At 50.5% G+C, this 13,397-nt stretch overlaps 1 protein-coding gene across 3 annotated transcripts in view; it reads right to left on the bottom strand.

The window, feature by feature from the left end:
• The window catches only part of Jakmip1 (janus kinase and microtubule interacting protein 1), a 122,692-nt gene that overhangs the window by 6,991 nt on the left and 102,304 nt on the right, over positions 1 to 13,397 (bottom strand). For all 3 annotated transcript variants that reach the window (XM_045133648.1, XM_004669836.2, XM_045133649.1), the window contains exons 13-18: positions 12,678 to 12,776; positions 10,127 to 10,228; positions 9,371 to 9,424; positions 8,749 to 8,814; positions 3,166 to 3,234; positions 1,922 to 1,999 (exon numbers count right to left, since the gene is read on the bottom strand). In XM_045133648.1, the coding sequence (XP_044989583.1) occupies positions 1,922 to 1,999; positions 3,166 to 3,234; positions 8,749 to 8,814; positions 9,371 to 9,424; positions 10,127 to 10,228; positions 12,678 to 12,776 (468 nt within the window). The remainder of the gene's footprint in view (positions 1 to 1,921; positions 2,000 to 3,165; positions 3,235 to 8,748; positions 8,815 to 9,370; positions 9,425 to 10,126; positions 10,229 to 12,677; positions 12,777 to 13,397) is intronic.

Below are 13,397 nucleotides of genomic sequence, written 5' to 3'. Positions count from 1 at the left end.
TAGGAGTGACGGCAGGGGCGCCCTCTGAGAACCTGTGTTCCCAGGTGCTGTCTGCACACAGAACTCAGACAAAGGACCCAAGGACACCAAGGTTTTCCAAAGGGTGTTTTTGGCAATATCTGTGCTCTGAGAAACCCTTTGAAAATCCAGTCCAGTGACTGAACTTGGCAACGGCTGGTCTCCATCTCTCTTGGGCCACTGAGCACATTTCAAGCCCTGGGCAATCCTTGGCATTGGAGCTTTCAGCTTCCATTGCTCTGCACCTCCCCTTGGGGGAAGCTGAGTTCCTGAACCTCCCCCTAAGGGGGTGTCCCTTGGAACTGAGGGGATGTGCTCAGAGGGCCATGCTGGACAATGGTGGCATGTCCTTTGAGGGTGTTCACAAGACTAAGATAGAGTAATGTAAAGGAAACATAAAATGATTAAAGAAGTAGGAGGCAGCCGGGTGTGGTGGCACACACCTTTAATCCCAGCACTCGGGAGGCAGGATCACCGAGAGTTCGAGGCTACCCTGAGACTACATAGTGAATTCCAGGTCAGCCTGAACTAGAGTGAGACCCTACCTTGAAAAACAAACAAACAAAAGTTAGGAGGCAGCTCAGCTCAGAGTCCAGGTAGCCAGGTAAACATGTTTTCATTTTTCCCTTGCCCTCTATGCTGGGGTCACATTTATAACCAGAAACAAGAGAGTGGTGGGAAGTGCTGTCTGATGGTTAGGACCAACTGTCCACTTGCCTGGGGCAAGAGCCTAGAAGACTTATGAAACCCATTTCTGGGTGTCTGTGAGAGTATTTCTGAGATCAGATTCCGAGGGCTCTAACCTAATCAATGGGTTCATTCCTTGATGGAATTCTGGCATTTGGGGAGGGGTACAAGGCAGGAAGCAGAGCCTAACTGCAGGAATGAGGTCCCTGGGGGCAGATCCTTGTAGTTATACCTTGCCCTGGGCCTTACCTGTGTACCCTTTACTTCACTTCCTGGTGACCATGACATAAGTGCTCTGCTCCACCATGCCTTTCCAGTCACAATAGACTGACACCTTTGAAACCATGAGCCAAAATAAACCCTCCCTTAACTTGTTTCTGCCAGGGATCTAGGCACCATTATGTGAAAAGCCACTCACACATGCTATGTCCTGACAAGTCTGTCTTCTCCAGCAGGTGGGCATCTGAGTGGTCAGTGAGGTGGACCACCTTCACCCCCAAAATCTCCTTCCAACCAGTGCTTAGCCAGTTGAGCTAAGCTGCCTTCCTGCAGCCTCTTGTGGAAAGGAGGTCTGTGTCTTAGTATGGATCTACCTTGTAAAATGACATCAGCTGCCAATGAGCAGGCTTGCTTCAAGCATTGTAAAGCTGCTGGTCAGGGAATGGCACTGGCTTCCAATTCTCTCTACCATGGGCGCATCTTAGAAATGCATGACTTTGTAGGACACCTTATTCTGTGGCAGAATGCTCAGTGCTGGTATCACATAGCTTTGAGTATGAGGTCTCTGAACACAAACTTCAAACACCAGAAGCCAGACTGCTTTGTGTCCCCCATAAGGTATTTTGTAGGACTTTACAAGTAGTCCTTTTCTCCTCTGACATCACCTGGCCTCCACTCATTGTTTTACTGCTGTGTTCCTTTGAGATCATCTCCTTTCTCTGGTTAGAGAAACCTTGCTTTGGGATACTAAAATATATCATTAGTTAAGTATCCACAAACATATAAGGTAGTCTTTTTTTCCCATTCATCTCAAATGATTGCTGGTATTCAGCAATCATGTCGCAAGGAAGCAGTAAGATAATTGCACAGTTTTGAAAATCATGATTGATTTACAAATGTACCAGAGACCAGCAGCCACTGGTTCTGGTCACACATGGAGAAGACGTGACCTGATGAGTCTAGAAAGGCAAAGTGTCAAACCCACTTCTGGTCCTACCAGGTAGGCCTGGTCGAGGGCTTGCTTCCTATAGTCCAGTTCCTGCTCCAGGTAGCCCTTCTGTCTGCTGAACAGGTCCTGGAAGAGAGAGCGTGATGTCGGGAAACAGGCCAGAGTGGGTCAGCAGCAGTGTGACTGGCATTCGCACCTTTTCCGCTATGAGAGCAGCAAGCTCACTGAGCCCTGGACTTAGGATAAGGGGCCCCCACTTGCCCTGTATGAACCCCCTGCACAGCCACCACTGCCCCAGGCTGCCTTGCTATCTATGGGAACCTGAAGGGAGAAACCTGCCACCTGCTTCCTAAAGCGCACATTACAGGAGTCTTTCTAAGTTCCTGTCCCCCGCCTGGAAGCCTCTGAAGACCATCTCAGCAGTTCTCAGGTGTGCCTCGTTCCCTGCCTGGACAATGTCACTGCCACACACTCCCACCGAGCCCTCCAGGTCTCTTAGTCCATGAAGGCATGACCCAAGAGGATGCACATTCCTTTCTGTTATCAGGTTGAGGGCTGCAAGCTAGAGCCCACACTGCAGACCCTTCATCTTAGAGATGAGGAAACAGAGGGCCAGATACCTGGTGCCTTGTCCTTGGTTCCATTGGTGGCTGGGGTGTACTAGAGACATAGGGCCCTCCCCTCCATATACACACTGCTTTAGCTGCGGTGGCTGCTCCCCTCCCACCATCACTGCCCACTCCTACTGGCAAAGTAAAGTGGTCTTGCACAACTCAAGAACCAGGCCAGCTGAGACTGCTTCATCTCCCTGGGCTGGGGACAATGGCTCCCCTATATGCAGCAGCTGTTGGTGAGTAACCACCGTTTCTTATCAGGTTTTTCAGGTGCCAGGCCCAGACACTACTCTCATGGCCACAACCCAGCAAGGCACACTTCCAGTGCATGGAACGCAAGACAAAGTCCAGGCCCCGATGCTGTCCTGCCAGAAGACTCCAGCTCTGTGTGTACCTGCAGAGCCTGACAAGTCACAGTTGTGTCTATAAAATCCTCATGGTGACTTGTGTGCCTTGGTGGCCTGGGATCCCAGGACAGAGCACAGGTTCAGAAACAAGCCTTCAGAGGAGAGCTGAGTGAGTGAGAAAGCCAATGCATTGTAGCTGCTCAAAACAGCCCCGAGGGCTGAAGCAATACCTAAGCATGTTCCGGGGTGAGAAACCATGTTGACAGATGCCCAGTCTTCAGGAAAGCCAGTGTTAAATTCTTTCCTACCCCTGCCCAGTGGAGACCTTTACCTTTTCCTTCTCCAGGTCCAGCATCTTCTGTGTGAGGGCCGCCTCTGTTCCCTCGATTTGTTTCAGCCACTAGAAAACAGCGGGGCACGAGGGCACAGGCGGTGAGCAGGGGCGGCCTGGGGACTGGGCTTCTCGCGGTCTATTCAGATGCTCTCCTGCATCACACGTGGGATGATGCTGGGGTCCAAGGTCCACAGTGCTGTGTGTGGGCACAGCTGTGGCGTGGCTGCGGCGTGGAAGTGTGGATTTGGCGTGCAGGTGGATAGCAGCAGGGGCACTTGTGTGTGTGACTGAGTGTGCCTGAGTGAGGACTCTGCTGAGTGTGTCACCCATGTGACCTCCTCTGACCCTGTCACGATCACCTTGGAGGTAGGCAGCATCTCCTCCACTTTTCAGGAAAAGACATGAAGGCTGAGTTAAGTTCCTTGTCTGAGGTCACACAGGTGAGGACTGGGGTATGGAACCCAGCCTGCAGAACCCCAAAACCCCTGCCACAGTGCCTCCACTCTTCCATGGGGCCCTGTGGGGAGCAGGCTGCTGGAAGAAGGCAGAAGCATGCATGCATGGATTAGGGGTGTAAGGCTATGAACACAGACATGAGCCAGAGTGACCCTGACACGCCGGTGACCATGCAGGGTGTGCTCCTGACTGGCAGTACAAGTTATCTCTCAGATCCGGGCAGGTCTTGGCACATGGTATGTCATTAAGGAAAGTCCATCTGAGACAAGAAGTCTGTCACCAGTAACCTGTGGATAGGTGTATGGGGTATCAAAGGGACCCACAAGTATCCAGCTTGGACAGTGAATGAGTAGGTATTGAAGCCTGTGTTTAGCCTACTGACTGTGCCCCTTCTCTGATTCAGAGGCTCTCTATAGCTTCCTGGGGGCTCTCTGCTTTCTTCCTCTCCTGCCACAGCTCCTCACCCCCACCCAGCTACCCTGGACTCCACCCCTTTACTTGTGCTCTCGGCCTGCACACTTCCCTACACTCAGTGTCTCGCCTGGCCCAGAGTGCTCCTATTTCTCAGACTCTCACTGCCTCCCCCTTGTCATCACCCAGCTCAGACCCCCAACGCGTCTCACTGCCCTCACCTCTATATTCCTCCCTGGATGCGTATCTATGAGTTCCCCTGCTGCTGGTCAGAGCTCTTCACATGTCCTCTGCTCCTCACAGCATGGGCAAGGCCCATTATGGCATGGGGCTCTGCTGAGGCTCACAGCCATCACTTGACAGGCTCCGCCAATCCCCAAAAACCTGGTCCCTTGTCACCCTAAGCTGCACCTGGTTCCTCCGACAAGACAAGCCATCTTTCACACCAGGGCCCTCGCACATGCTGTTCATGCCACCCAGACATTTCTAGTTCTTTCAATCCCAGCCTTGGCCCCAGGCCTTTGCCAAACTAATATCTACCCAGCTTTCCAGCCCCAAACTAGCTCTACCTCCTCCTCAGGTCACAGGGCACCATGTTTTGGTGCTCACCTGATGGATGCTGTGGTCTGCATCCCTCCCTCCAGCCACCCAAGGTGGGGACACATCTGGTCTTGTTGCATATTCTTGCCCAGCGCAGGGACTGGCACACAGCAGGTACCAAATAAGCACCTATCGAGGGGAGAGTGTTGTGGGGAGTGGAGGACTGGTGTGGTTGTGGGTGCGGTCCACAGGGAGATGAGAGGTTGCAAAGCCATGGTCAGAGGGTCCCCAACAATAGTCAGGTCAACTTGTCCTCAAGCATCCCAGGGCCCAGCAGCAGAAGAAGGTGCTAACGGCAGCAGAGCCATTCCTCAGGCAGGGTTAGCAACTTTTTGGGAACTTAGCATATTGCTGATGAGGACTTAAAAATGTTTCATTATGAATGTCTGAATGCCAGAAATTGTAAAATAACTAAAACAAAAAACAGCACATTTTGGTTTCTGTAAAGCCAGGGGCTGAGGGATGATTCTTAGAAGCACATACGGGCACATGGCTGCGTGCAGGAAGGAAGCCCACTACATCATGCATCATTTCAGCACCCTGGACAGTGACCGGGAGTCTTCCCTGACCAGCAGTGTAGTCTACTCCCACATGAGGGAGGTCTGGGTAGGGAGAAGGGGAACTTGCCAACTGACTGGTGCCTATGTAGCTACAGGCCCGAAGCTAGCTCTCTGGCCCATACTTGGGGGCAGAGCCTGTTCCCCCAACCCTTGCAGCCAGTGGCTGGTCTCGTCTCTCCTTTCATTAATTAGAGACCAACTAAAGAAGGTTCTAAGGTGGACAGGCCTCATTTTCTGGCTTAGAATCTCCATCTTTCTCAGCTCTGTGCCTACTTCTCAAAGGGTTTTGAACTCGAGGGAGAGGAGGCCTGTCTGACAGTGAGACCCAGCCCTCTCATGTCTCTGCTGGAGATTCAGCTAGGCCCACACCTGGGCCGAGGTAAGCATGTGTTAACCAGCACAGCTCTGACGGGCCCAGACGGGAACGCCAGTTTGCCTACAGCCCAGAGTCTGAGGCAGCTTCAGAGGAGACAAGAGGAGCACACACGCAGGGCAGAGGGTGTGTCAGTGCTCACTGCAAGACCTCCCAGGAGCATTCTAGGATGTCCCTAGCCAGACCCCATTGTGTTTTACTTATATCCCAAGAAATGGGCTTTGCAGCATTTATTGGAAGCTGGTTCAGATGCTGGCAGTGTTCTGGGTGGCAGGTTTTGAAAGTGAGATATATTTGGTTGGGACAGTTTTCTGCAGACCCTAACCTCTGGCAGCATTATTGCTGGTACCGGTCTCCCTGTCACCCTCTGCAGCTTTTGTCCAGTTGCCTCAGGTGTCCATTTTGGCACTGACAGTCCCACATCTCAGGATACTTCTTGAGTCTCAAATAAGGCAGACCATTGGTCACCTGCTGTCCTGCCAGCATTCTTGGAGGTTCCATCTTCCCATCTCCCATCCTGCTCTGGCCCCTATTCTTGAATATTCTCTCCAAACAGACAGAAGGTACAAAACAATGCCCAAATTGACCTGACTTTTGTTGGGCCCGAGACTGCCATGGCAATATCTTAGCTGAAGGCCAGCCCCCCTCTGGAGCCCCTGCACCACACTTAACTTATGCCCACAAGCATCAACTCCAGGGCTGTTGCTTCCTCCCATTCCTGTGGGGCACATGAAAGGCTAGCAGACAGGATACTGGCACCACTCTGACATTTAGGGCACTAAGCCCGATGCTAAGTGGACAAGCATGGTGCCAGGTATCTACTGGCAGATGGGCAGTGGCTAGTAGGGGGAAGGTGAAGACAGGCAGGGTGCCAGGTGGGCAGGGTGCAGAGACAGCAGCGCAGACAGAAGCTCATCCCAGATGGGTATCATCTCTTCCTCTGAGAGAGGATGCGAGAGGTTAAGGAGCCCTGGGGATCTGAGCTCAGGTGCAGGAGGAAGTGTCAGAATGCTGTACTGACAGGGAGAGTTCCTCAACTCCCCTCACCTGCATTCCCGGCCTGGAAATACAGCAAGAGGCTGAAGATGCAGTGGGTCCCCAACATCCACGGTCCAGGCCCCTCTCTGAGTCCTGTGGGTAGTTTCTACTCTGTCACCAGAACTGACATTGATGAGCCTCCATATCCCAGCCTGACCTGATGCTGGCACTTCAAGGTATGGGGACGCTCAGCTTCGTGGCTCTGGGAGACTGACCGGCTGTTGACATTCTTATAGCAGAAGTAAAGCCAAAAGCCAAGCCACTGAAGGGCAGACGTGGCCCCTGCCCATCCTCGTGGGTCACTCAGTGCTGAGAGGCTCTTCCTCAGCAAGGGCTCCAGTGAATGAATGAGAGACTGAGCTGCACATGTCTAATGGGAACCATGTGACTATGCAGGGCCCTATTATGAGAGACGGGACAAACACATGTACTTGTGGATGATAAAGCTATGTACTGAATGTGCCCAGTGCTGTGCTAGACACCTGCTTCTTATTGGCCACAAGCCAGCCAAGTGTGACCATCAGCGACCTCACCGCAGGCAGGGAGCTCAGCCAGGTTCAAGACTCAGCCAGGGAGAGCTGAGGTGCAGCCACACCCCGCCCCACTGTGTGACCTGGGCCAAGACACTGCCATGGTCTTCCACCAATGTTCTATGCCTTTTACCTGGTCAAGGGGATAGACAGATGCCTAGGGAAGAAAACTGTATTTTAAATTCCCTTGCAAAGATTCTCACAGGAATTCCTGTGAAGATCATTAAGACTCAATCAGTCTGAAAGCAGCATTTTAAGAGTCAAATTCATGTGTTTTGAAAGGAACAGATCTCTCTACTAGACTATATGAAAAGGTGTGTATATATGTATTATCATAGGGCACTGGAGTAGGTAAATAAATTAGAAAGGTATTTCAAAAGAATCTGTCAAAAGATAACAGCTTTAATACACAAATCACATACAGAAGTCAGTAAGAAAAACAGTTACAACAAATGCTTATTTGTTGGATGGATGGATGGATGAATGAATGAATGAATGAACAACGAATGGAAGAATTCATGATCCCAATGGGAAACAAACCTTGCATGAACAATCCTCATTAGCTTTCACAGGAAGAAGAAAACAGGTGACGCACATAGAAGACTCACCGTACCCTGCGCACTCACTGTGCCTAGCTTACACTAAGTGAAAATGAGGACTTCAGCTTGTTTTGCTCCTACCAAATTGCCAATGTTCTTGTCAGTGGCCAAATGTCACGTCGGGCACGAACTCAACCATGCAGCAAACCTGCAGGTCACGGATCCCGAACCTTCTTTGATGCTACCAAGGCTCTTACAAATGGCTAAGCCCAGTGATTTCTTCCAGAACGTACCCTCTGGCTGAGCTCTCTCTCCCATTGACACAGAAATGTGTGTGCAGGCGCCCACCCGTGTGCACTGTTAAACAGGAGTAAGTGCGAGCCCACACTGAGCCATGGCGGAGTAATTGGGCACTTTGTGGTTTAACTGTAAGGTGGGGTGATGCAGACATTAAGACAGGGCTTGTAAAGGGGGAGAACTGGATGGCGACTAAGCCAAGTAGAATGGGTGTGGGGAAAATTGAGAAGAAATACACCAAATGTCATAGCTTGTTTCCTTACCAGGGGTTTCATTTCCTCCTAGTTTTGAAATGTGCCTGTGTGTGTGTGTGTGTGTGTGTGTGTGTACACATACTTGGAGGCCTCAGGTGTATTCTCAGGAATACTATCCACTTCTTCTGAGATACTCCCATTGGCTAGACGAGGTTAGGCTGGCTGATTAGCAAGCTCCAGGGATCCTCCTGCCTCCACTTCCCCAGGGCTGGAATTACAGGTATGTGCCATCATGCCTGGCATTTTCCAAGGATCCTAGGGATCAAGCTAGGGTCCTCAGGCTTGAAAGGCAAGCACGTTACCAACTGAGCTATCTCTGCAGTCCCCCTCACGGGGTTTGGAAGCTTTTTGCAGTGAGCATGTGTGATGTTCCATTGAACACATAAAGACATGCATGTGCGCATGCAGACATAGACCAACCCACACACATGCTCCCAAATGAAGCAACACACCAATGTACAGTTTCTTGTATGGTGCTGGTGCTGGGACGAAGTGTGAGCACAGAAACGCCGCTGGGTGTACCTTTTCACACAGGGCAAGCACAGTTCCGGCTTGGATTATTGCAACCTGTTCTTCATTCCTCAAATTCTAAAACACAAAAATGGGCAAGGGCATTTGACACGGGGTCTGCAGGCCACAGGCAGACAGTCAGCACCAAGCCCTGGTGAGCTGAGCCCTGAGAATCAGCCCCACTTGCTTAGCAGGGGCCAGTCACTCAAAGCAGATGGGCTCCTAGCTCTCAACTCCCCTCACCTGCACTCCCGGCCTGAAAGCATGGGTGGGGCGCTGTACGGAGTAGCACTAAGACTTTGAGAAATAAAGTCTCATTCAGGTTCATCTTTTACTAAGGCAAAAACATCATTTTCTGATTTTAGCAATACTGAGCACTTTCCTTCTGGATATTAGTTTTGAGGCTTTTTGGTCCCCCTCAGCACTCACAGGCTACAAGGATGACCTCACTTTGGAACCCCACTCTGACAAATGCAGACCCGACCACCCGCATGGGAACATGGCCATACAAAAGCCTTACATTGTACTTCTCAGGCTTCTTAAATCATAGAGAAATTAATAACAAAACAGTCACACAGAATACACTCGAATCAAAACAAAAACACAAAACCAGAAACCGATCGCTCATAGTTACCCCATTATCGCCAAGGATATCTAACTTCTTCATAAGTTCAGAAATATTCACATCCTGGAAAAGATTCCAACATTCATTCTCGTGTGAGCCGCAAAGACCATCCACACCGACTCCTAGAGCCACAGCCTCACACACTTCCCTTCAGTACGGGGACCCGGCTCTACCAGGAGCTCTGCCTTTCAGAAGGCAGGCACAGAAGTAAACCTGCAGCTCGCTTGCCGAGCTTTGCACCAGCTCAGACTCTGCTTCCTAAGCTCATGGGATCTTGTCAGTCTGAAGAATGCTGCCCATGGGGTCAAGCAGGGCTCCAAGCCCATGGCCAACACTGGCCATGATCACCACCACAGCCACCATCTGCAAAGCCCTTGCTATGGGCTGGGCACTGGATAAACCACCTGGCATCATCCGTTATCTAAGTCATGGTCATGCAGGCCTCCCATGTAGACCCCACCATTTAGATTTGATGGCCACGAGACCAAGGATCAGCAAGGTTCCTGGCAAGAGCCAGATGGTAAGCAGGGTTTACAGTCAGCCTCCATCAAAAGGCTCTGCTCCTGTCAGAGAGCACAGATACAGGGCAACACTGGACCCCTTAAACAAACTCTCTGCAACTTTCACGCAAGATAGAAGCCCATGGATATGTTATCACAAACCAGCTCTGTGCCTGACGCAAGGGCACGATCCCCCTTTACCACCACACTGGACACAGCCTGCCCCTGGCTTGCAGGCCAGCGCGGCACCCCCCAAGCACGCTACCTTAACTCCTTCTTGGTGACAGAACAGCTGGAGAGCGCTGCTGTTGTTCTCAGGGAAGGTGGTGATTTGGAGGTTAAAGGCTGGCGACCTCCGCTCTCTCTCCTGGGGAAAAGATGCGGTTTAAAGACAGAACTTGGTTGCAGTATTTACCACTTGCCATTTTCCCGTTATCAGCAAAACCAACCCATTCTGGCTGGCATGAAGCATACAGTACAACCACACAATCCTCAAGACACACGATGTCTTCACACCTTTCTAAAACCAATGGCCTCCTCACACACTTCTCACCTGCTCAGCTAGGAAGAAACAGGTAACAGGACCTCACAAATCTGTCTGTTGTGATCAAAAGCCTAGAGCTCATGGAAGACAAAATCTCACCACAACAATCACACTGAATTGAATTTCACAGGAGAACAGAAGCCAGCAGCCATGTTGGGTGGCTCTGGGCCAGGCATATCTTTATCCCATCCACTGGCCACCACCTCACGAGGCACGCACTGTGGAGGCTTGGGGAGAATGGGTTTGAGGACTCGCAGTTGTGAGTGACAGGCCCAGATCCAGCCTCTACTGTTGTTGCTTTCTAGAATAATCTGCTGTTCAGCTCACACTGAGCAACCACTAAGTGTGTAAACCACACTAACAAACACACCCATGATCACTCTCCCCCTCAGAGAGAGTCAGAGCTCTATTAAAAAGGAAGTGTGTCCCCAGAAGTTGCACACTGATCAAATACTAACTGGCCCAGTGGTCACAGAGGCCAGGGGACGCCCCGCTGCTGAGGGATGAGAACATGTCAGCAGAACAGCGCCCCGGTCTCCAGAGTGCGCTCTACGTGGCTTTAAGCTGCTGATGCTGGTGATGGCTCATGCCAGTGGATTGGCCAAGACCCTCTTAACTTCTGCCTCACATCAGGCTACTGTGATGGGATGGAAATTACTATAAAAATGACTTAGTTTGGACTACCCAGCAGCATTTAGCTACAGAACCAGGGCTTCTAACCACGGCAAGTATGAACTGAGAGAGTAGGCCTTAACACACTGCTTGTGAGTGAGGCTCAGGAAGGCAGAGGCGTCTACTAGTTCAACAATTTTCCAAGAAGCCCCAGGCTGGCTAACCTCAGCGTGAAACAGTCTTATGAGCCAAGAACAGAGTTCCCAATGGTTCATGTTCCAGTAGAGACCTTATTCAGTATGGTTTTCATAGAAAGGGGATCCAAGAAGCTATTTAATATGAGTGAAAGTCAGAAAATGGGTTCTCAGTGGTCTTGTAGGCTGGTGAAAACACAAAGAGCTCCAGTAAGTACACCCAGAGGTATTTATGGAACTACGCATGGGCAAGGCCACAGGGAGGACTCTGGAAGCAGTCGGACAGCAACAGAGGCACTAACTGCGGTCTTACAATTTCTGTTGCATGAATCAGGTCAAGCCAGAGCTAGTGACATGTGATGCTGAAGGGCACTCAGCCCATCCCTCCAACACAAGGCTCAAGAGGTACGTTCTTATGGAGGCAGAACTTCTGCTAAGCAGGAGGGGAAAACAAAACCAGAGACGACACAGACAAGAGAAGGTGCTCACTTGGATGGAAAGGGGTCACACATGCGGAGGTGTCAGAGCCATGTCACCAGGGCTCCCAGAAGCTTGTCACAGACTAAAGGATGTTTAAGATGCCAATGACTTTTAAGCAGAAACAAAACAGGAGGGTGAAGTCCAGTGAGAGCAAGGCAAATACAGTAACACACCCAAGGCAGGGTTTCAGCTGGAAGCAAAGAAACTGGCTGTGTTCAGGCAGAGTCCCACTTGTGCCCTGTGGCAGTTCCTGGAGGAACACAGGTTCTTATGTAAACATCAACTAGTCTGCCTCCAGGAGCTGCAATTTGAGTTACAAATCACCTCTTTTATTTGGACTGCTGCAGCTGGCTCTGTCTACTAGATAGACAGACATTGTGACTGGTGACTTAAGCACCTATGCAAATATATATTTCTGCCTGCCTTGACTTACCTTGTGTTGGTCTTGGCAGATATAAAATGGGCCCAAACTGCTACTAGAGATCAAGAGCTGGCTGGGTCAGACTCTGCTATCTCAAAGGTGAGGTATGCTGCATGCAAGGTCACTTTGAAAAGGGTGTTTTTAACTGCAACAGTGCTGCCGTCCGGGTCTGTGGAACACACACCCAGTGAGCATGCATGCAGGAAAGTAGTAGTTATGGAAATGAAACACAAATAAAAAAGGCAAAATATTGCAAAAACAAATTATTTTATTAAGTGCAAAACAAGCCATAGGCAATAAATATATTAGCTCTGGTACAGGTCCACAGACTTGGGCGAGCACACTCCCCAGAACATGTTAAGGCAGTGAAATTATTCTGAACATACAGAGTTAAAAACAAAAAAAACAGGAAAGAAAGAAGAGAAAGGAGGGAAGAGGGAGAAAAACGGTAACACATCCCTTCACACATGCTTGGAAACGGCAGGGAGCTTTACACGCATTTCAGTTTGGGCTCAAAGAGAATGTCTGCTCCGTTTGAGAGCTTACAACAGATAGAGTCTCTTACTTCGAGTTCTAGCACTCTGAATTCTAACAGCTCGTTCTGGTCCTTGGCATCTTGCATTTCGCTCTTCAGCTGGTTCTCCTCCATTTCTAGTCTGTAAATCTGGAGTGAAGATACCGACTGTTAACGGACCACAGGAAGCTGCTGTCCCACCCCAGGAGCCCCCGATGAGGAGTCATCTCAGTAAATGGCCTGAAGGAGACAGGAAACCAGCCAGCAGTGGGAAGGAGCAGGACTGCGCACAGGTCCTTTTAGATGACGAGTTGGGGAATGAGGAAGAGAGGCTGCCGCTGGGTTTACCGCTGCCATGCCTGGCCCAGGAGACTATAAGCTCTTACATGTGGGCTGAATAGATGAATAAATGCAGGCACAGGGCTATTCAGTCCCTCCCCTGGAACTGGCATACTGGAAACAAGATACACCACCAGTGCTTCTGCTCTCAAAGCCTGCCTGGTCTTTCCAAGATGGGCTGTGTATGAAGCCACAACGGGCTGTGGTAGGGACTTGTTCTCCTGCTCCTACAAAGAGAGCCTTGGTGGCATTAGCCACCCCAAGATGACAGACCAGCCTGAAAAGCAAGACTGCCTGTTTTCTAGGTCCAGGAGCCATAGGGACTGATGACAGAACTCTGGACTTTAAGTGTCCAAGGCCTTGTGGCAGTGAGGAGCCACTAAGACAACATGTGGAAGGAGGCAGAAGGGTGTTCTATTGCCCTTCCTCCCC

Source organism: Jaculus jaculus, chromosome 14 (genome assembly GCF_020740685.1).
Source record: "Jaculus jaculus isolate mJacJac1 chromosome 14, mJacJac1.mat.Y.cur, whole genome shotgun sequence".
Taxonomy (NCBI): Eukaryota; Metazoa; Chordata; class Mammalia; order Rodentia; family Dipodidae; genus Jaculus; species Jaculus jaculus.
The sequence above is the reverse complement of the archived record's forward strand: the minus strand, read 5'-3'. Positions and strand labels throughout refer to the sequence as shown.